Source organism: Polypterus senegalus, chromosome 11, assembly GCF_016835505.1.
Source record: "Polypterus senegalus isolate Bchr_013 chromosome 11, ASM1683550v1, whole genome shotgun sequence".
Classification (NCBI taxonomy): Eukaryota; Metazoa; Chordata; class Cladistia; order Polypteriformes; family Polypteridae; genus Polypterus; species Polypterus senegalus.
This window is the reverse complement of record NC_053164.1, coordinates 69,652,339-69,673,863: the sequence shown is the minus strand read 5'-3', so window position 1 is coordinate 69,673,863 and position 21,525 is coordinate 69,652,339. Positions and strand designations below refer to the sequence as shown.

General features: G+C 40.2%; 1 protein-coding gene across 2 annotated transcripts in view; it reads right to left on the bottom strand.

Annotated features, from left to right (window-relative positions):
- Positions 1 to 329: 329 nt before the first annotated feature.
- LOC120539152 (H-2 class II histocompatibility antigen, A-U alpha chain-like) overlaps positions 330 to 21,525 on the bottom strand; it is a 52,374-nt gene continuing 31,178 nt past the window's right edge. The window contains exons 4-5 of one of the 2 annotated variants that reach the window (XM_039768960.1): positions 13,677 to 13,838; positions 330 to 586 (exon numbers count right to left, since the gene is read on the bottom strand). In XM_039768960.1, the coding sequence (XP_039624894.1) occupies positions 13,714 to 13,838 (125 nt within the window). In that variant the 3' untranslated portion in view covers positions 330 to 586; positions 13,677 to 13,713. Of the gene's footprint in view, positions 587 to 13,671; positions 13,839 to 21,525 lie in introns of both variants that reach the window. The other variant, XM_039768959.1, reaches the window with a different exon arrangement.

The window sequence follows — 21,525 nt, the reverse complement described above, 5'->3', positions numbered from 1 at the left end:
TGAATGTATTTAAAAAAAGTTTAAAAGACAGATTTAAAGACTGACTTTAGATCATGTTCATGTGCAACAAAAAGAACAAAGACCTGAGAAGTAATATACTACAGGCATTCCAAAACTAGAATACGCATATTTAAGGCTAATACTCTCTCTAAATTCTACATTCTCGCAGCTAAGGCTGTCCACAGTAAAGGGGATCATGGAATAATAATATATGAAGGTCAAAACAAAAATAAAATACATTAATCAAAATATATGTAAAACATACTTTGAAGTTTTGATTATATTTTCTTTATTTTTCATTGTTAAAGAACAGCAAGACAAAAATGATCAATTTAAACACTAGTAATTAAGAGAAATACAAATGCAGTATTATATGACTTGTATTACAGAATAAAAGAATATCACAACACATATTTGGATTTATTCTTATAAAACATATGCTTTGCTCAAGGAATAGTAACATAACTGAAATAAAACAAAATTTTATGTACCATATTTACAGAATTCTGATAATCAAGGTGAAAGATCTTTAAAATCTTTGCATCGGAAATAATAAGTCATATGAGATGGAATTTTTCAATGGAATCTGAAAGAAAACAAAATAAAACAGAAAATATATAAAGATTTATAAACATGATTCATTATGGAATATATTCAAGTATTCCTTCATTTTCTAAATCGTCATATCCAGTTTAGGACTGCAGGAAGCCAGAGCCCATTAAACGATATAGAGTCCACATTAAAGTTGTATAAACCATAATAGAAATTTCTGCTTTTGATTATGAAAAGCCTGAAATCAAGATAAATCATTGCACATTAAATTAATACCTTGTGACCAAAGTATGCAAGTGAAGAAACAACTGTATGTTTTTACAAGAATAATAATTAAAAAAAAAAAAAAAACTTTTAAAAGTTTACCTGTAATAGGTATAGAAATCCTTTAAAATGCAGGGTTATAATTAATCACAATGCAAATGATTTAGAAAAAAGAATTGTATTCACCTAGCATTAACTGAAGTAATTCCTATTAAATAAAATTTTATTTCATTGAAGGCTTGTGATGTCCTGTGCCTCTGCAATCATGAACCAAGATAGACCAAGGCAAGTGGTCTTTTTTTCTGTTTCCTCTCCCATTCACATCAAGACATCAAGAATCCTAAGTACGTAGCACGCCGCATCTCAGCTGGTTCAGTCCCTGAGCTGACACCTTAGTTAGTCTCCACAGCTCACCCCAGCACCTTGCCATTAACTACAGATGCCACCTCACCTTGGATCCTTACTTTATCAATTAGCTCATATGGCCTCCCTCTATCTCATTTGCTCTTGTTTCAATTAATCTAACAACCAATTTCGTCCAAAATGATTCAAGTAGACATTTGAATGTGTGCTGCATTTAAATATTGAATAATTTTATACTGTATATAGTATTTGAGAATATCAAGATAAGAAAAAACAGAACTAAAATAATCCCAACAATAAGACAAATAATACAACATTGTTATCGATAAAATATTTAAGTCAAAATGCCGAAAAGTAAAAAAAAAATGAAATTTTGATTAATAATGGATTTAACATAACTTTGTCAGCAGTACAACTTGAAATAAGGCAAATTATTAGGTTGGTAGTCCAACTTCTCCAGGATGGCACATCAATATTTGCCATTGCCAGAAGGTTTGCTGTGTCTCCCGGCATAGTCTCAAGGGCATGGAGGAGATTCCAGGAGACAGGCAGTTACTCTAGGAGAGCTGGACAGGGCCGTAGAAGGTCCTTAACCCATCAGCAGGACCGGTATCTGCTCCTTTGGGTAAAGAGGATGAGCACTGCCAGAGCTCTATAAAATGACCTCCAGCAGGCCACTGGTGTGATTGTCTCAAACCAAACTATCAGAAACACACTTCATGAGGGTAGCCTGAGAGCCCAACATCCTCTATTGGGCCCTGTGTTCACTGCCTGGCAACTGTGGAGCTCGATTGGCTTTTGCCACAGAATATCAAAATTGGCAGGTCCACCGCTGGCACCCTGTGCTTTTCACAGATGAGAGCAGGTTCACCATGAACACATGTAACAGACATGAAAGGGGCAGGAGAAGCAGTGGAGAACGCTATGCTGCCTGTAACATTGTTCAACATGACCAGTTTGGTGGTGGGTCAGTGATGGTCTGGGGAGGCATATCCATGGAGGAACACACAGACCTGTACAGGCTAGACAATGGCACCTTGACTGCCATTAAGTATCAGTATGAAATCCTTGTACCTATTGTCAGACCCTATGCTGGTGCAGTGGGTCCTGGGTTCCTCTTGGTGCGTGACAATACCCAGCCTCATGTGACAAGAGAATGCAGACAGTTCCTGGAGGATGAAGGAATTGATACCATTGACTGGCCTTCATGCTCACCTGACCTAAATCCAATAGAACACCTCTGGGACATTATGTTTCCGTCCATCTGATGCCACCAGGTTGCACCTCAGACAGTCCAGGAGCTCAGTGATACCCTGGTTCAGATCTGGGAGGAGATCCTCCAGGACACCATCCGCCTTCCCATTAGGAGCATGCCCTATGTTGCCAGGCATGTATGCAAGCATGTGGGGCCATAGAAACTACTGAGTACAATTCTGAGTTGCTGCAAAGACATTTCGCAAAATGGACTAGCCTGCGGATCATTTTTCACTTTGATTTTTGGGGTGTCTTTGAATTCAGCCCTCTGTAGGTTGATAATATTCATTTCCATTAAGCGATGTGGCATCCTTTCGTCCCAAACACATTAGCCAGTCCATATCAATATAGATACTAGCATGATATTTTTTCCAATTGAGATCTTATGTGTTTTCAAAGTGTTCCTTTAATTTTTAGCAGTATATATCTTCATGTGTTTAAAATAATTCTCTAATTATCCTTTTTTATTGTTTTAAGAGGATTTTCATCTCACTGTTTGTCTAGAGCTGTGTATCAATGGAAAGCTGCAGGTAGATTATGAAAAGAATTGTACACCCTTGTGAGACCATCACTTTATCAGCACTTTTACTTTTAATACTTTTGCATTAATCACTTCTGTGGAGTGTCTTGTGGTCATAAGCACATGCAAGATTGTTTTAATAAAAGCAAAACTGTCCTCCTCCTCCTCTTGTTGACTGTGTTCATCCCCTAACGAATTGAAGTATATTAGGTAAAAGGATTTGCATGCTCACACAATCAAGTTACTGAACGTTTTATTTATCTATTTATCTTTTGTGAAATGAACCTTTGCTTTTCACGTGAACATTACTTGTTTCAAGTTTTTGTGGATTTGCAACGAGACCTGACATGATTTATCTTGACTTCTGCTTTTATATTAAAAGAACCTTAATTTTCAATAAGGATAGTGTTGTGATGTAGGATTTTGCATATAACTTGATAAATGTTTTGTATGTCTTTATTTATAATTTAGGCAAACCAAGTGGTGAGAGGTATTCATGTTTGCCTTCCCCATCCCCTTTTACGACTGTCTCTTTGTAATTTTATGACAGGATTTGGGGGGATGTGTCTTAAACCAGTTTGATCTCCCACACAAAGCCAGGTTAGCTTAACATATGGTCTTGGGGGGGTTGAGGTGTTAAATGTACTATTTCTCCATTGCTCTGAGATATGGCTGTTTGGAATTGGCTAGTCTCAGAGGCCTTTAAGTACCATGATGTCCTATTGGTTCTAGGAATTGGAGAGAACATCTATAAATGTACTTGCTCAACCACATTTTCTCTCTCTGACTGACCCACATATGATGATGAAGACAACACATTGAAGAGCACAGCTCAGCAGCCATATTGAACAGACATGTGGCTGAAAGCTGAGCACCAACGATGCCTTAACTAGAGACATTTTAAGTAACTGCAAGTCTGTGTGCCACCTGAATTACACATCACCATTTTATCAGGTTGTATGGTTGCCAATATTCAAATGTACTTTGCATTTTGTTATTATTTATGAATATTATCAGTAATACATTATTTTATGTGTAACTTAACTCCTGCTTGTCTTTTACTACATCTAATTGCCTGAGGTTATAGATATAGAAGGGAAGGTGGGGATAAGTTATATACAGTGGTAAGTCTGTGAGATTAGGCATTCTAAGGCTACATATTAATAATACAATAGGGAAAGTAGAGCAATATATATTACTCTACCAAGATAAAACAATTGGCGTAGTCGGCAGGATTTTGGGGTAACCCTGTTTGCAAATACTGTTTTGATGTATGTGTTTGTTTATGTATGTGAATTTTAGGGCACCCAGTGTACAAATGCGGTGGAAGTAAAACATTGTTTGGTTGCTGAATGGAATATAACCAACAAAGTGTAGAGACTTCATGTGTGTCACAAGGACACCCGCATGTTTGTTAGTACTGGTGGTAGTGAGTCCCTAATTAAAGTGCTAGGGAGTGGTGAAAGATGCATGCGTCATTCATACGGCATTTAAGTGGTTAAAGTGCTAGGGAGTGATGGGACATGCATTCGTCATTCATACGGTACTTATTCGTTTAGAATCTTTGTGTATGTATGTGTATGTTTGCTTACAGGGGCAAAAGTAGGCCAACCCATAACGAATTTGGCAAATTGTATTAGAGAAAATTGTAGACTTAGAAATGCCTAAGTTCATTTTAAAGTCAGCCATCTTCCAGTGGAGTGGCAGAGGAAGCAGGCTAAAGCTAGGAAACCTGTAGTTCAGGTAGAGAAAGCAGAAGCTGAGCTGAGTGTGCCACAAAATGGAAGGGGGCTGGAAGGATTAAAAGCAAGAAAACAGAGATCAGGTTTAAAGAAGACAGCTGCTGTTATAAGAGGTTTACTAGCTTGTATTATTGGTAATAAGGAAGATCATGATAAGGAAGAAAATAGCAAAGTGAATGAAAGTGAAAGTTGTGGAATGTTGAGTGAGAGTTTTGAAAGATGTAACAGTTGGTGTGATAATTGTGAAGTGTTAGCATGTAGAACATCCGCTGCTAAAGTAGAAAGCAGTGAAAGAAGTGGAAACAAAGAGAGAAAACCACCCATGGTGAAAGTTAGGGCAACAGTAACCAGATCGGACTGGAACCCTAAAACATGGGTGGGTGACTTACATGAGACAGATGAGTGCTCAGATAAAGAGTGGGAATGTGAGTGTGAGGAAAAGGAGAGAGATGAAAGGAAAGGAAAACAGCAAGGGTGTTTTCTTCCTTTCTTCTCCACTGCACCACAATCTCCAAGTAATTCTGAGGTCTGTCCAGTATTTAAAGAGCATGCTACACTGATAGATATTTCACCACTGTTAGGAAAGGTAACCAGTGCTGCATTGAAATTTGATTTAGGACAAAGAGATCAGATAGAAGGCAGAGGAGCTGGTGAGTGTGAATGGCAATTGTTGACTAGAGGGCATGAACTGGATATTGGCATATTGATACTGAGTAAAGAAAGTGTGGAATTAAAACAAAGAACAATGGAAATGAAAGGAATTCAAGTGCTTGTGTGTGAAAGGTCTGAATGTGCTAGTGCAAGAATGGCTGAGTTGGAAAGAAAGTGCACCAGTTTAGGAGTTGGTTTGAATGAAACGGGACAAGCCAAAGAACAAAGGATGGGGAATGGTGCAGCAGGAAGTTTTACAAGCTCAGCAGGAAGCCAGGAATGCACAGGGGTGTGAGGTCCTAACAGCTGTGCTGGGGCCAGCAGTAATTAAAAAGCACACACACTTAGGTTCAGTGATTCGAAACCTGACTGACCAGTTGTTCAAAAAGACAGCCTATGAATCTCCATGCAATAAAATGGAGAAAAGTGAGCTGGTCTTTAGTAAAGAACACAGGTCAGTTTTAGCAGAAATGCTGGATTTAGAACTTGGGTTTGGAGAGGCTTCAGCCCACACTTTCAGGTAGCAGTTACCATACAATAAAAAGGACACACAGGCAATGAAAAAATAGAAGGGTAGCAGGGAAGACAGGAAAGGAAAATAGTTATTTCTGTTTCAATTTTCTGGCCTTTGCAATAGTGCTACTTCTATTGTAAGGTTTTATGGACTTTGGTTTGGTGCAGGTAATAAATAGTGAAGGCAATTAGCAGAGTAAAATCCATGCAGGAGATGGTTACCATTGGCACATTGGAGTGGCTGGCACTAGTGCCAAGCTGTTCCAATGAATGCCTGGAAGCAAAGTTTGAGTTTTGGCACCAGGTCGACAGCCAAGAAAATGAGATGGACAGAAACTGCTTTGTCACCTTCCATTTTGCAGACCTGCCTACATAGCAGAATGAAAAAAGACAACATGCAAAGACCAAAGACAAAGACATGAAGAAGAACTGAAGAGACAGCAAGAAAAGACACTTACTGGGGTTTAAGTGAGTAACAAGTCCACAAGTCATGCAATAATAGGACTAGTCACAATAGCTATAGTTTAAAAGGAAAGGTTTGTTCATTACTGCAGCAAATTTATATTCCAAGGGGTGGAAACTGAACAAACCAGTTAGGAATGCCAAAATAAGGGGATTATTTTGGGCTCATAAAGTATACATTCTGGGTATTAATTAATTAAGTGGGATAATTAATATAATTAATAATATTAAGGAAAATGTATACTAAGAAAATTGGTGAACTTTTCAGGAAAGCAGGTGCAGCTGGTACATTTGCAAGACATATGGGCTCCGATGTTTAGGTATAGTCTAATTGGGAAAATATGGAAGCCCTGCTGAGATTGTCGGCTGTGGTACAGGCACAGGACCAGTGGGCCAATTCTAACCTGAGGTGTTTAGCACAATGAGTATGCATATGGTGAGCAAACAACTCTAGGGGTGGCCTACGGGGGGAATGATGAGAGTTGCAAAGCTTTGATGTCTCATGGTGGTGATGCCAGCCTATACTGGTAAAGGCTGATGGCAGTCAAGAGTTGCACCATGGGTAGGAAAGCACAAGAGGCAACTAAGTCAACCCCAAATGTGTGCAGAGGGGCCACAATGTTGGTTTGTGAACAGTTTATGCAGTGGCACATGGCCTGTCACTTGGGCAGAAGTGGTTGTACTGGCACCTGTGGCATGTTACCTTTCAAATTTTGATGTTAATTGTACAGTTGCATATGCTTAGATAGTTTGGGACAGGGGTCTAATTAGCAGTTAGACACAAAACAGATTAAAAATTCACACAATAGACTAAATTGTAGTGGGCTAGTTTAGTGGAAGGTGTGGACTTGTCTCATTTTGAACCACCAGATCTGATGACATATGAGACTGCAGAAAGAGTTGACGCAAGCTGGAGCAGATACAAGTCATCAGGAGCGCTTCCAAGTTCTTCAGATTGTCTTTGAAATAAAGAAGATATGTAATGGACAAATGGTCACGGACAACTTTTAACACTGGGAGAGCAAATACTGCAAATCAATGCACAAGTTATGCATCAGACTCTTGAAACAATTTAAAGACATTGTGTATAAAGACACTGTACAAAACATTCATCGGGGTGGAGTGTTGTGATGTAGGATTTTGCATATAACTTGATAAATGTTTTGTATGTCTTTATTTATAATTTAGGCAAACCAAGTGGTGAGAGGTATTCATGTTTGCCTTCCCCCATCCCCCTTTTTACGACTGTCTCTTTGTAATTTTATGACAGGATTTGGGGGGATGTGTCTTAAACCAGTTTGATCTCCCACACAAAGCCAGGTTAGCTTAACATATGGTCTTGGGGGGGTTGAGGTGTTAAATGTACTATTTCTCCCATTGGTCTGAGATATGGCTGTTTGGAATTGGCTTGTCTCAGAGGCCTTTAAGTACCATGATGTCCTATTGGTTCTAGGAATTGGAGAGAACATCTATAAATGTACTTGCTCAACCACATTTTCTCTCTGACTGACCCACATATGATGATGAAGACAACACATTGAAGAGCACAGCTCAGCAGCCATATTGAACAGACATGTGGCTGAAAGCTGAGCACCAACGATGCCTTAACTAGAGACATTTTAAGTAACTGCAAGTCTGTGTGCCACCTGAATTACACATCACCATTTTATCAGGTTGTATGGTTGCCAATATTCAAATGTACTTTGCATTTTGTTATTATTTATGAATATTATCAGTAATACATTATTTTATGTGTAACTTAACTCCTGCTTGTCTTTTTACTATATCTAATTGCCTGAGGTTATAGATATAGAAGGGAAGGTGGGGATAAGTTATATACAGTGGTAAGTCTGTGAGATTAGGCATTCTAAGGCTACATATTAATAATACAATAGGGAAAGTAGAGCAATATATATTACTCTACCAAGATAAAACAGATAGTTAGATTTTTTAATATTTATTGAACATCACCCTAAAAGCATCCTTAATAGCACGATAATAGCACTTAAATATATATGCTAGATTCACACAAACATTTAAACTAAACAGAGTATAAGTAAATTATTATATATTATATGTTGATTTCAGGGCGGCACGGTGGTGCAGTGGGTAGTGCTGCTGCCTCGCAGGTAGGAGACCTGGGTTCGCTTCCCGGGCCCTCCCTGCACATAGTTTGCTTGCTCTCCCTGTGATTGCGCAGGTTTCCTCCCACAGTCCAAAGACATGCAGGTTAGGTGCATTGGCGATCCTAAATGGTGCTTGGGGTGTGTGTGCCCCTGCCTTGCACCCTGTGTTGGCTGGGATTGGCTCCAGCAGACCCCTGTGACCTTGTAGTTAGGATATAGCAGGTTGGATAATGGATGGATGGATGTTGATTTCAGTAAAAATTGCATTTTTTTCTAAACATACCATCATCAGTGGCTTCCCTTCTCAAGCAATGTTAATTCTTCTCAGAAAAGTGGTATGCAAGTCAGAATGCAATTATGGATTGTATTCATCCATTAATCCATTTTCTAACCCGCTTATCCAGATTGATTTGAACAAAACTGGACATGATCAATGATTCTGGATTAGTGGGACAGTCCGTTGCCGTGTAGATTCACACAGACTCTCATATTCATAATCACTCACTGCAATACAATGTATACTTGCACAGTTAACCTAACACACACGCTTTGGGTTAAAAAATTGATTATATGGAGAATAAACCACTCTGACATGTCTAAGAGCATACACACTTCATACAGGTGGTGCGTGGCCCATGAATCAAGTTCAGAAAGGTGAACCTTTGAGCAAATACTGCTAACTCATGTCCGTCTGTGCCACTGTGTCACCTATTATGGAGTGCACTACCTGCTAAATTTTAAAATTCATTTTAAGTTGCACCCTTTAGGTGCTACAATGCCTGGAAATATGGTCCTAGCAAATGTAAACAATGTAAAATATTTTAGCCTTGAAAAAGTTTTACAAAGTAACCTTGACCAGTGTTAAACAGAGTGCAAAAGATGGGTCTGATATTTTTTTCCAGTCTTATCCAGCCTCTCTAATATCCTCAGTGTTGCAAGCACAGTCAAGAGAATGTTGGAAAAATGCAGGAATGTCGTCAGAGTGAAACAAACTCTGAGGTGACAAAATCAGCCCCTATGGTAATAGTGGATAAGAAAGTGCACAAGAGAAAAAAATGAGATAAACTAATTTTCATATGTTGAATTAATTCACACACTAAATGGGTTTGCTGACATTTAAAATATATATTTTTTTATTTACACATTTATTCTTAGCTCAGACATACACCTACATATATAATGTATATGTCATGTCATTTTTCTAACCTGCTTAATCCAGACCAGGGTTATGGCAGGCAGCTGGAGCCTATCCCAGTTAGCATAAGGCACAAGACAGGAACAAACCCTGGATAGGGTGCCAGTCCACTGCAGGGCTAATATGTATGTTGTAAGAAGCAGAGCATAATTATAATATTATAGCAATAATGGAAACCTGGCTAAATAACAAATATGGGGATGAGTGTAATATAGAGGGATACACATTTTTTAGGAAGGATAGACAGAACAGAAAAGCAGGTGGGGTTGCTGTTTATGCCAAACAGAATTTAAATGTAAGTCCTCTTCAGTTGGATGATGAGCCCCATCTTAGTGAGGACATGTGGCTTCGCCTGGAAAATATTAGGGAAAGAGGTCTTATTTTAGGAGTGTGTTATAGACCACCCAATTCAGACAGTAATTTCAACACACATCTTTTTAGTAATATCAAAAAGGCAAGTTTACAGGGAGATATTATAGTCATGGGGGACTTTAATTATCCAAATATTAACTGGGATAACTTTGCAGATGGAGGAGCACAGGAGCAGGAGTTTTAGAAGTAATCAGTGACTGTTTTTAATTTAGCATGTTGGAGCACCAACACGGGGTGAAGCCTGTCTGGATTTAGTATTTTGTAATAATCAGGATAGAATTGAGGGTGTAGAGGTGATTGAACCACTAGGGTCAAGTGACCATAATGTAATACAATTCTCAGTATTTTGTAAGAGTGCAGATGCAAAGACTAAAATTGTTAAGTTGAACTTTGGTAGGGCTAATTTTGAGCAGATGCGACAAAGTCTAAGGTGGATAGACTGGGATAAGCTTTTAAATGTGGAGACAGTTGAGGAGCAGTGGAACAGGTTTAAAATGTGTTACATGTAACACAGAACAGATACATACCTAAAATTGGAATTAATAGGAAATTAAAAAACTCCACAGTGGATTAATAAAAATTTAAAAAAGAAGTTGCAAAGGAAAAAACTGCTTAATAAGGCATATAAGGCTAATGACTGCAAAGTGAATCGTAGAGTGTATGAGAACATAAGGGGAACCATTAAGAAGGATATCGGGGAGGCTAAAAGACAGTTGGAGAGGAATATAGCAGATCATGCGAAAGAAGACCGTAAGGGATTCTTTCAGTATTTTAGTAGCAAAAGAACAGTCAAGGAGGAGGTCAAGTGCATCAGGAATAGTAAAGGGGAATTAAAAGATACAGACAATGAAATACTGGATGCCCTAAACTTACATTTTTCTAAAGTGTTTACAAGTGAGCAAGTGGATAACCTCCCAGAAGTAACGGGGACTACCAAGGAGGTACAGAGGAATCTGGAAATTGTAGAGGGAGAAGTACTGCTCAGATTAAATAGGCTGAAATCAAACAAATCACCAGGACCAGATAATATTTACCCTCGAGTTCTTAAGGAGGCTAGAGAGTACATATGTAAGAGCCATTTCCTAGTTACATAAGATTCATAAATGATTTACTAAGTGATCTATGGGAGGTTCCTATAACCCCCATCAGTTGAATAGAATTGGTATATTCTAGCTAACTCTATCTAAACATCATTCTCAGTTATTGATCAGCCTTGCCATGTGTAAGGTGTAAAGGGCACATGGTTTTAAACCATGCTCTTCCTGCCTAACGAGCCTTGCGTACCTTGTGTGTGTGTTTGTGTGTCAAGAAACATGTAAGACAAAGCACTTAATTAAAAATGCTTCGCCGTATGCTTAAAGCATACAGAAGAAGTAAAAAGAGGAGGAATAGAAATAACTACATTTTTACAAGAAAAGCTAAGTTTAGAGAAGATATATTTTTCCTTTTTTTTTGCTTTTTATTCTACGTGTGTAACAACTTTTTTCTTTATTCTTGGGTGGACTATTTGCTTTGAATTTTCACTAAATATTTTAAAATTAACTTTTGGACTGAGAGATTTCTTTCGGCACGCATTTTACCCGTGCTTGAACTTGCCTTACACTCCGGCGGCTTTATTAAAGTTTAAAACCTGTCTAAGGTTGAAAGCTTGAAAACTGCCTTTGATTAAAAGAAAGAAACCTGTGTGTTTTAAGCCTGACATCAGATTGCGATAGAAGAAAACAACGACAACTTGAAAAGACTCGACAGGTACCTTTGTCTTTGATCGGAATTGGACATTTGAGAGAATTGCTAGCGCTCCTCGTGAGACTGTATAAATTATAAAGGATCTTAAAGACCTTAAAAGGGAACCTGTCCTAGTGCAAGTCATGGCATCTGAATCTGGAAGCCAGAGGAAATTTCAAACTCCGAACGAAAGTGTGAGTGGCGTGAGTAGAAGCTGCAATGATTATGACGTTACAAAGGAGGTTCTCCTTGCATGGAGTTTGCATGTTCTCCCCATGTCTGCGTGGGTTTCCTCCCACAGTCCAAAGACATGCAGGTTAGGTGCACTTGCGATCCTAAATTGTCCCTAGTGTGTGCTTGGTGTGTGTGTGCCCTGCGGTGGGCTGGCACCCTGCCTGGGGTTTGTTTCCTGCCTTGCGCCCTGTATTGGCTCCAGCAGACCCCTGTGACCCTGTAGTTAGAATATAGTGGGATGGATGGATGAATTTAACTGTGAAAATATAGAATCAGTTATCAGGAATGAGTTCTTCAACTTAAGAATGGAATATAAAAGGTTAAGCAATGAACTTTTATCCACTCAGAACAACGAAGATACACGGAAAATGATACAAAAAAGTATTGATGCTAAAACAAGTTCAATGTCTACTTCAGTTAATGGTAACTCCAAATGGGACTCTCCCAAGTTTTCTTCGATCATAGTACTTAAATCATGTAATACGCCAGCATCAGTCTTACATCATGACACTTTCTAATGGAGAAGCTACAGAAATTGTGTTGCGATGCTCAAAGCTATTGCTCAGTACTCCTCGCTCTTAATGTAATACATCAGTGTGTCACACACATGTGCATGGAACAGCTGAAGAGCCTAAACACTAGTAATTCTACGCCAGGCCAGGGGGCGACGGAGTGTACTGACTATCTTTCTTAGTCCCTTGCAGACCTTTCCCGGCAAATCGTGCCTGTTGCCGGCCCCAAGGATGACGTCACTTCCGGGCACGAGGACGCCACTCTCCGTTGCTGCAACGACGATGTCATTTCCTTTATGGGCTGTTAAAACTGCTATCTCGTCTCCATACAGGCAATTCTGTTCTGGACTCTGACGTAAGCACATCATGCTACCAAAACCAAAGCAACTTTCGCAGCTGAGAAAATAATATACAGGTGGCTGCCCCAACTCTTTATGATGTCTCCAACTCATTCTTATCACAAGTGTAACACATAAGGTACCATCACTTCCATATATCCACTTCAAGTACTTTGCATATACATTTGTGTCTGCAGAATTTAAAAGGGAATCATATATAACTGACAAAAACATTAAAAGGAATATTGTACGTGAATGAACAGCATAAACAAAAATTGTAAATATCTAATAATGGTAATAATATATACTCAGATTTCACATTATTCTTATTGTATACCCATTTCAGGTCAAAAGAATACACTTTCCTGTAAAACTCTGTTTTGCAACCATCATCAACAAAAGTCACTAGGAAAAGCAGGAATTGATCTAATGCAGGAATGTTTTATTCATGGACTATAGCAGCCATATAGCACGTTCAAGAGTAAGCAGCTCCAGTGACTTAATAATATTAATTACTGTTTGACTGATGCCTTTATCCAAGGTGATTTACAACATTTAAGATGTAATTGGTTGAATTTATTTTGTTTTTCCAATTGGCGCACAGGCCGGTGCAGTGACTTACTCATGGTCAGATAGTGTCATTGGCACGATTTCTAACAATATTAGCCCTTGATTAAAAAACTACAAATATTGTATATAGCAAAGTACTTAGGTACATAGTAATTCTGATATGCCCGACTAACCAATGGCACTATTTCTAAGACCCGTTGTCTTATGAAATTTCCCAGGCGAAGCCGGGTGACACAGCTTGTACAGTATATAATACAATTTTACTTTAAATGATTTACCATACCTAAAGTGTTGTTATTCCACAGGATTCCAGTTTTTTTTCAGCTGCAGTTGTTTCCTTTTATCAGAAAGAAGGTTCCAGTCACAACTCCTAGCAGTCCAAAAGTCAGACCTACTGCACAAAATATAGTTGGTCCAAAATCAGAATCTGACTTCATCTCTGGTTCTGAAAAATGGATCAATAAGAAATAGTTACATTTTATTTACTAGGAATAATTTGATGCCTTGTAATACTGTTCTATATTCAATTTACAGGCTTGATCACAAATCAAAAAAATGGTTTCAAAGCATCCAGTTTTGTATTTTTTAGGTTAATATTACTTTATATATCAATTGAATGAATATTAAGAGGCAGTAAAACATGGATTTATATTAGTCAGGGTGACTTGACGTTTATTAATTTTAAAAAAATAAGCATCCATGCAGCATGATGTTGCCTCCACTATGTTTCATGGTGGGAATGGTGTGTTGTTGGTAATGTACACAGTTACACTAAACATTGGTATTTAGTCTAATGACTGAAAAGCTCAAGTTTTGTCTCAAAACCACAGAACCTCCTTCCAGTTGACTTCAGAGTCATATATGTGCCACATGGCAAACACTAAATGAGGTGTCATCTGTGTTTTTTTTACAGTGGCTTTCTCTTTGCCAGTCTTTCATAAAGATAGCACTGGTGAAGCACCCAGGCAATTGTTGTTGTCTGCACAGTATCTCCAATCTGACCCACTGTACCTTGTAACTCCTTCTTCTTCCACGATCACTCAATTTTTGCAGATAGCCTGTAACTCTGCCATATTCTTTCAATTTTTTAATGATTGATTTAACTGGGGCGGCACGGTGGCACAGTGGTAGCACTGCTGTCTCGTAGTTAGGAGACCTGGGTTCGCTTCCCAGGTCCTCCCTGTGTGGAGTTTGCATGTTCTCCCTGTGTCTGCGTGGGTTTCCTCCAGGTGCTCCAGTTTCCTCACACAGTCCAAAGACATGCAGGCTAAGTGCATTGGCGATTCTAAATTGTTCCTGGTGTGTGTGCCCTGCCCGGGGTATGTTTGTTTCCTGCCTTGCACCCTGTGTTGGCAGGGATTGACTCCAGCAGACCCCCTTGACCATGTAGTTAGGATATAGCGGGTTGGATGGATGATTTAACAGGACTCCAAGGTATATTCAGTAACTTGGATATTTTCTTATATCCATTCTGACTTGTGCTATCAATCATCTTTTCACTGAGATTCTTGGAGTGTTCTTTTGTCTTTATTGTGTTCTTTGGGCCACCATACTGACCACAAGTTAGACCTTTCAGATAAGGTACGTTATGTTGCAATCAATCAAAACCCCTTGACAGCAGACATGTGATTTCTGTTTAACCGATTATGTGACTTCTAAAATCAATTGGCAGCACTGGTGATGATTTATGTGTGTCATATTAAAGGGGGTGAATAATTATATGATCATTTATTTATTTTTTTTTATTATTTGTAGTTAATGTAGGACATTTTGAAAAGACCTGTTTTCTTTTCACTTTGACAATAAAAAGTGTTTTTATGTTAATCAGTGACAAAAACACCATATTAAATACACAGCAATTCAATGCTGTATAACAATAAAATGTAATAACTTCCAAGGGTGTGAATACTTTTCATAGACAAAGTACACTATTGTACTTTTGCTGTGTTTCATTGCACTTAAGTATAGCTGTAAAATAAAGCACTGATTAGGAGAAGAAATTAAATTTTGCCAAACTCACATAAAATGCTTAAGAATTTCAAATGTGTGAGGCTTTATGCTTTACGGAAATTAGTTCTTGTATTCGGCTTTCTCCTACTGCATTTACACATGCATTTACTGGAGCTCTTTTCACACAGCTGTACACCTTCTGGTTTCTAAATATAAGCAATGCCCTATACCTGGAGGATAAAAAGCATTATGTCACATTGTCACAGTGGGACTAAAATAACCTTTCCTCTTGTTCACTAGGGTAAAATCAGACCCTTAACTCTGTCTCTTTGCTATAGATATCACTTGTAGCAAGCCCAAAGGAAGGAGAATCTCAGCAATTAAACAGCATGAATATAAGTTTATGCAGCATATATTGTTGCCAAACTGGGTTTTGTTGCAAAGACATCAGGCAGACTCATTTGTATGTTTGCAATTTCACACTTTCTTTCATATACTAAAGGAAGGAAAGTGAGAACTACAGTCCATGTGATACAGTAAGCTTGTAGCTGCTCTTCACTTCTCCAAAGCAGCCATGCTAACAAAAATTCTCATGAGCAATAGCAGAATAGTTCAGCCAGGATGTGGTTGAGTATCTTTAGAAATTATTTTAAGCATAGAAGTCTAGCAATTTCTGCCAGTCCACAACTTTGTATCCAAGCACACCTTTTAACAGATTTATTTTTTAAAATGTCTCTTCAGCGAAATGGTCAGGTGATGCACTGTACAGTTTCATCACAATACATATATATATATATATATATATATATATATATATATATATACAGTATATACAGTGCATCCGGAAAGTATTCACAGCGCATCACTTTTTCCACATTTTGTTATGTTACAGCCTTATTCCAAAATGGATTAAATTCATTTTTTCCTCAGAATTCTACACACAACACCCCATAATGACAACGTGATAAAAGTTTACTTGAGGTTTTGCAAATTTATTAAAAATAAAAAAATTGAGAAATCACATGTACATAAGTATTCACAGCCTTTGCCATGAAGCTCAAAATTGAACTCAGGTGCACCCTGTTTCCCCTGATCAGCCTTGAGATGTTTCTGCAGCTTAATTGGAGTCCACCTGTGGTAAATTCAGTTGATTGGACATGATTTGGAAAGGCACATACCTGTCTATATAAGGTCCCACAGTTAACAGTTCATGTCAGAGCACAAACCAAGCATGAAGTCAAAGGAATTGTCTGTAGACCTCTGAGACAGGATTGTCTCGAGGCACAAATCTGGGGAAGGATACAGAAAAATTTCTGTTGCTTTGAAGGTCCCAATGAGCGCAGTGGCCTCCATCATCTGTAAGTGGAAGAACTTGAAACCACCAGGACTCTTCCTAGAGCTGGCCAGCCATCTAAATTGAGCAATCGGGGAGAAGGGCCTTAGTCAGGAGGTGACCAAGAACCCGATGGTCACTCTGTCAGAGCTCCAGAGGTCCTCTGTGGAGAAAGGAGAACCTTTCAGAAGGACAACAATCTCTGCAGCAATCCACCAATCAGGCCTGTGTGGTAGGGTGGCCAGACGAAAGCCACTCCTTAGTAAAAGGCACATGGCAGCCTGCCTGGAGTTTGCCAAAAGGCACCTGAAGGATTCTCAGACCATGAGAAACAAAATTCTCTGGTTTGATGAGACAAAATTGAACTCTTTGGTGTGAATGCCAGGCATCACGTTTGGAGGAAACCAGGCCAATACCATCCCTACAGTGAAGCATGGTGGTGGCAGCATCATGCTGTGGGGATGTTTTTCAGCAGCAGGAACTGGGAGACTAGTCAGGATAAAGGGAAAGATGACTGCAGCAATGTACAGAGACATCCTGGATGAAAACCTGCTCCAGAGCTCTTGACCTCAGACTGGGCGACGGTTCATCTTTCAGCAGGACAACGACCCTAAGCACACAGCCAAGATATCAAAGAGTGGCTTCAGGACAACTCTGTGAATGTTCTTGAGTGGCCCAGCCAGAGTCCAGACTTGAATCCGATTGAACATCTCTGGAGAGATCTTAAAATGGCTGTGCACCGACGCTTCCCATCCAACCTGATGGAGCTTGAGAGGTGCTGCAAAGAGGAATGGGCGAAACTGGCCAAGGATAGGCGTGCCAAGCTTGTGGCATCATATTCAAAAGACTTGAGGCTGTAATTGCTGCCAAAGGTGCATTGACAAAGTATTGAGCAAAGGCTGTGAATGCTTATGTACATGTGATTTCTCAGTTTTTATTTTTAATAAATTTGCAAAAACCTCAAGTAAGGTTTTTCACATTTTCATTGTGGGGTGTTGTGTGTAGAATTCTGAGGAAAAATGAATTTAATCCATTTTGGAATAAAGCTGTAACATAACAAAATGTGGAAAAGTGATGCGCTGTGAATACTTTCCGAATGCACTGTATATGCTGATCAAAAAACTTTGAAAACACATCAGATCACAATGAGAAAAAAATCCGGCTGGATATCTATACTGATATGGCCTGGATAATGTGTTAGGAATGAAAGGATGCCATATCGCTTTGATGAAAATGAAAATTATCAACCTACAGAGGGCTGAATTCAAAGACCCCGAAAATCAAAGTGAAAAATTATGCGGCAGGCTAGCTAATTTTCCTGAAATTTCACTGCAGCAACTCAGAATCATACTCAGTAGTTTGTATGGCCCCACATGCTTGTATGCCTGACTGATAACATCGGGGCATGCTCCTAAGACAACGGATGGTGTCCTGTGGGAATCTCCTCCCAGATCTGGACCAGGGCATCACTGAGCTCCTGGACAGTCTGAGATGCAACCTGGCGGTGTCAGATGGACCAAACATAATGTCCCAAAGGTGTTCTATTGGATTTAGGTCAGGCGCGTGGGGCCAGTCAGTGGTGTTGGTTCCTTAATCCGCCAAGAACTGCCTGCATACTCGTCACATGAGGCCGGGCATTGTCGTGCATCAGGAGGAACCCAGGACCCACTGCCCCAGCACAGGGTCTGACAATCAGTCCAAGGATTTCATCCCGATACCTAATGGCAGTCAAGGTGCCGTTGTCTAGCCTGTAGAGGTCTGTGCATCCCTACATGGATTTGCCTCCACACACCATCACTGACCCACCACCAAACCAGTCATGCTGAACAATGCTGAACAAGGCAGCATAACATTCTCCACAGCTTCTCCAGACCCTTTCACGTCTTTCACATGTGCTCAGGGTGAACCTGCCAATTCTGGTATTCTATGGCAAACGCCAATCGAGCTCCACGGTGCCAGGCAGTGAGCACAGCGCCATTAGAGGACGTCGGGCCCTCAAACCACCCTCATGAAGTCTGTTTCTGATTGTTTGGTCAGAGACATTCACACCAGTGGCCTGCTGGAGGTCATTTTGTATGGCTCTGGTAGTGCTCATCCTGTTCTTCCTTGCCCAAAGGAGCAGATGCCGGTCCTGCTGATGGTTAAGGACCTTTTACTGCCCTGTCCAGCTCACCTAGAGTAACTGCCTGTCTCCTGGAATCTCTTCCATGCCCTTGAGAATGTGCTGGGAGACACAGCAAACGTTCTGGCAATGATACGTATTGATGTTTGATCCTGGAGAATTTTGACTACCTGTGCAACCTCTGTAGGGTCCAGGTATCGCCTTATGCTACCAGTAGTGACACTGACCATAGCCAAATGCAAAACTAGTGAAAAACAGTCAGAAAAGATGAGGAGGGAGAAATGTCAGGGGCCTCCACCTGTTAAACCATTCCTGTTTCAGGGGTCATCTCATTGTTGCCCCTCTAGTGCACCTGTTGTTAATTTCATTAACACCAAAGCAGCTGAAACTGATTAACAACGCCCTCTGCTACTTAACTGATCAGATCAATATCCCAGAAGTTTCATTGACTTGATGCTATATTCTGATTAAAATGTGTTCCTTTAATTTTTTTGAGCAGTTTATATATATACTGTATATACTCCCGGATAAGTTCTCCCACGGATAAGACAGACTTGATTTTGCAGTATAATTTCTGGTATTTTATAATGTCAGTCGTATAAGTCGAATGCTGAAAACTCACACTATTGGTACAAGGTATTATGATATGCTAACGCCCACCTGAGAGAGTAACCACGGGGCACACTGCCCTTTTTTTATGTGGGTGCAACAATGCGCTGTATCAGCGCATGCTCCCAACCTCTCTCTGTCTCTCTCTCTCTCTACTGTGCCTATGTGACCACATGGTAATACCGAAGCTATTCCAAAGCAATGTTTATGCCGATTAGTGTTTTTGTATCTCAAACCCTCATACGCCTTTATCATAAGAGCATCCCTTATCTACGATGCAGCATTCGATCAGAAGAAAATATGAAGCTGGTTTTAAATTAAACATCGTTGAAGTAGTGAAAGAAATTGATAACTGTGCTGCTGCAACAAAATTCAATGTGTCTGAGAAACTGATGCAAGATTGGAGGAGACAAGAAGATATAAATAAAACAAAATTGTCACATTTTTGAACTGGTGTATAAATCGGGTCTGATTTTATGACAAATTTTTCACCCAACTTATACATGAGCATATACGGTATATACTGTATAAATATATAAATATATACTGTATTGTGGTCCATGGCCAGCTTTGTATCCCAGCCAATACCCCCAGGCCGCCAGAGGGAGCCCTCAGAGCGGCATGAAAGGTCTCAATTCCAGCGGAGCCTCATCGACATTGTAGTTTTTATGGACAGCCCTGCTGAATATCATGGGGCCACCAGGAGCCGCTATAGAGAGGCTTGGGGAGTGTTATTTGCCCTATGCCCCAGAAGTACTTCCAAGTCATATGAACGGAAGGAATGATGTACTTCGGGTGAGAAAAAGGATTTTATCTGACCCGGAAATGATAAGAAATTATGGACTAAAGGATGAGAACACTTCTGGGTCGGGTACTATAAAAGAACCATGGGAATTCCCAGACAATGAGCTGAGTTGGGTGGTAGGAAGGTGACGCGTCTGGGAGTGGAAGATTGTGATTATTATTATTTGTATTGTGGTTAATGAATAGTGTAGAGTGGAGGGTGCTTAGTGCACATTATTATAACAAAAATAATTATTGTAGCACTTTTACCTGGTGTTTGGCGTGGTATCTGAGGGTTCAAGGGAGCGATAGTGCCCCCTACTGCTACAATATATATTGTGGTGGTCAGCTGGGGGTTGTGCCCAGTCGCCATGCCTGGACGAACTAGGAGAGGAACTGTGCCTTCCCAGGACCATGAGAGGGCAGCCGCCCCACCTAGTATGGATGCCATGGGGTTCGAGCATAGAACCACCACCATGGGACACCCGGACGAGTGTGCGGCCTTGGACAACAGCACTTCCGCCACACTCGGAGGTGCTGGCGAAAGGAATACCGAGGACCGGGTGCTCAGACGGCACTTCTGCCACACCAGGAAGTGCCACAGGAAGTCAGTCAGGGAGCACCTGCAGCATGTCTGGGTGGTCATAAAAGGGGCCGCCTCCCTCCAGTCAGGAGCTGTAGTCGGGAGGAATAAGATAGAGCTCGGTGGAGGTGGTAAAGGACTGTTGGAGGGCCCTTGAAGAGGGTGTGTGGTGCAGGGGCACGGTGTGCTGTGTGTAGATGTTCAGGTGTCTGTCTGTCTGTGCCCAGGGCTTCCACAATATATATATATATGGTGACAGATAGAGGGCACTATTGTCCCCTTGAACCCTCAGACAATGCGCCAAAACACCAAATAAAAGTCCCAATAATTAATTTATTATAATAATAATGTGCAAAAAGCACCTTCATCTCCACTATATATACAATAATCACAATAATAATAATACACAATAATAACAATAATGAATCCTCCACACCTCCCAGTCGCTCAGACACCCTTCCTCCCAACTCGGCCCCCTCCTGGGATCTCCCACAGTCCTTGTAAAGTATTTTACCTGGAAGTGTTCCTACCCCTCCATCCTCATGGTTTCATAACACTTCCGGGTGAGGTGAAAACTCCTTTTCTTCAGCCCAGAAGTATGCAATTTCCTCTGCCCCCGTGACTTGGAAGTACTTCCAGGCTATACAGAAAATACAAGTCCTTGGGCGGCCACCACGGCATCCAGCAGGGCTGTGAATTAAAACTCCAAAGTCCATGATGCCCTGCTGGAATTCGGGGCACCTCCATATTAC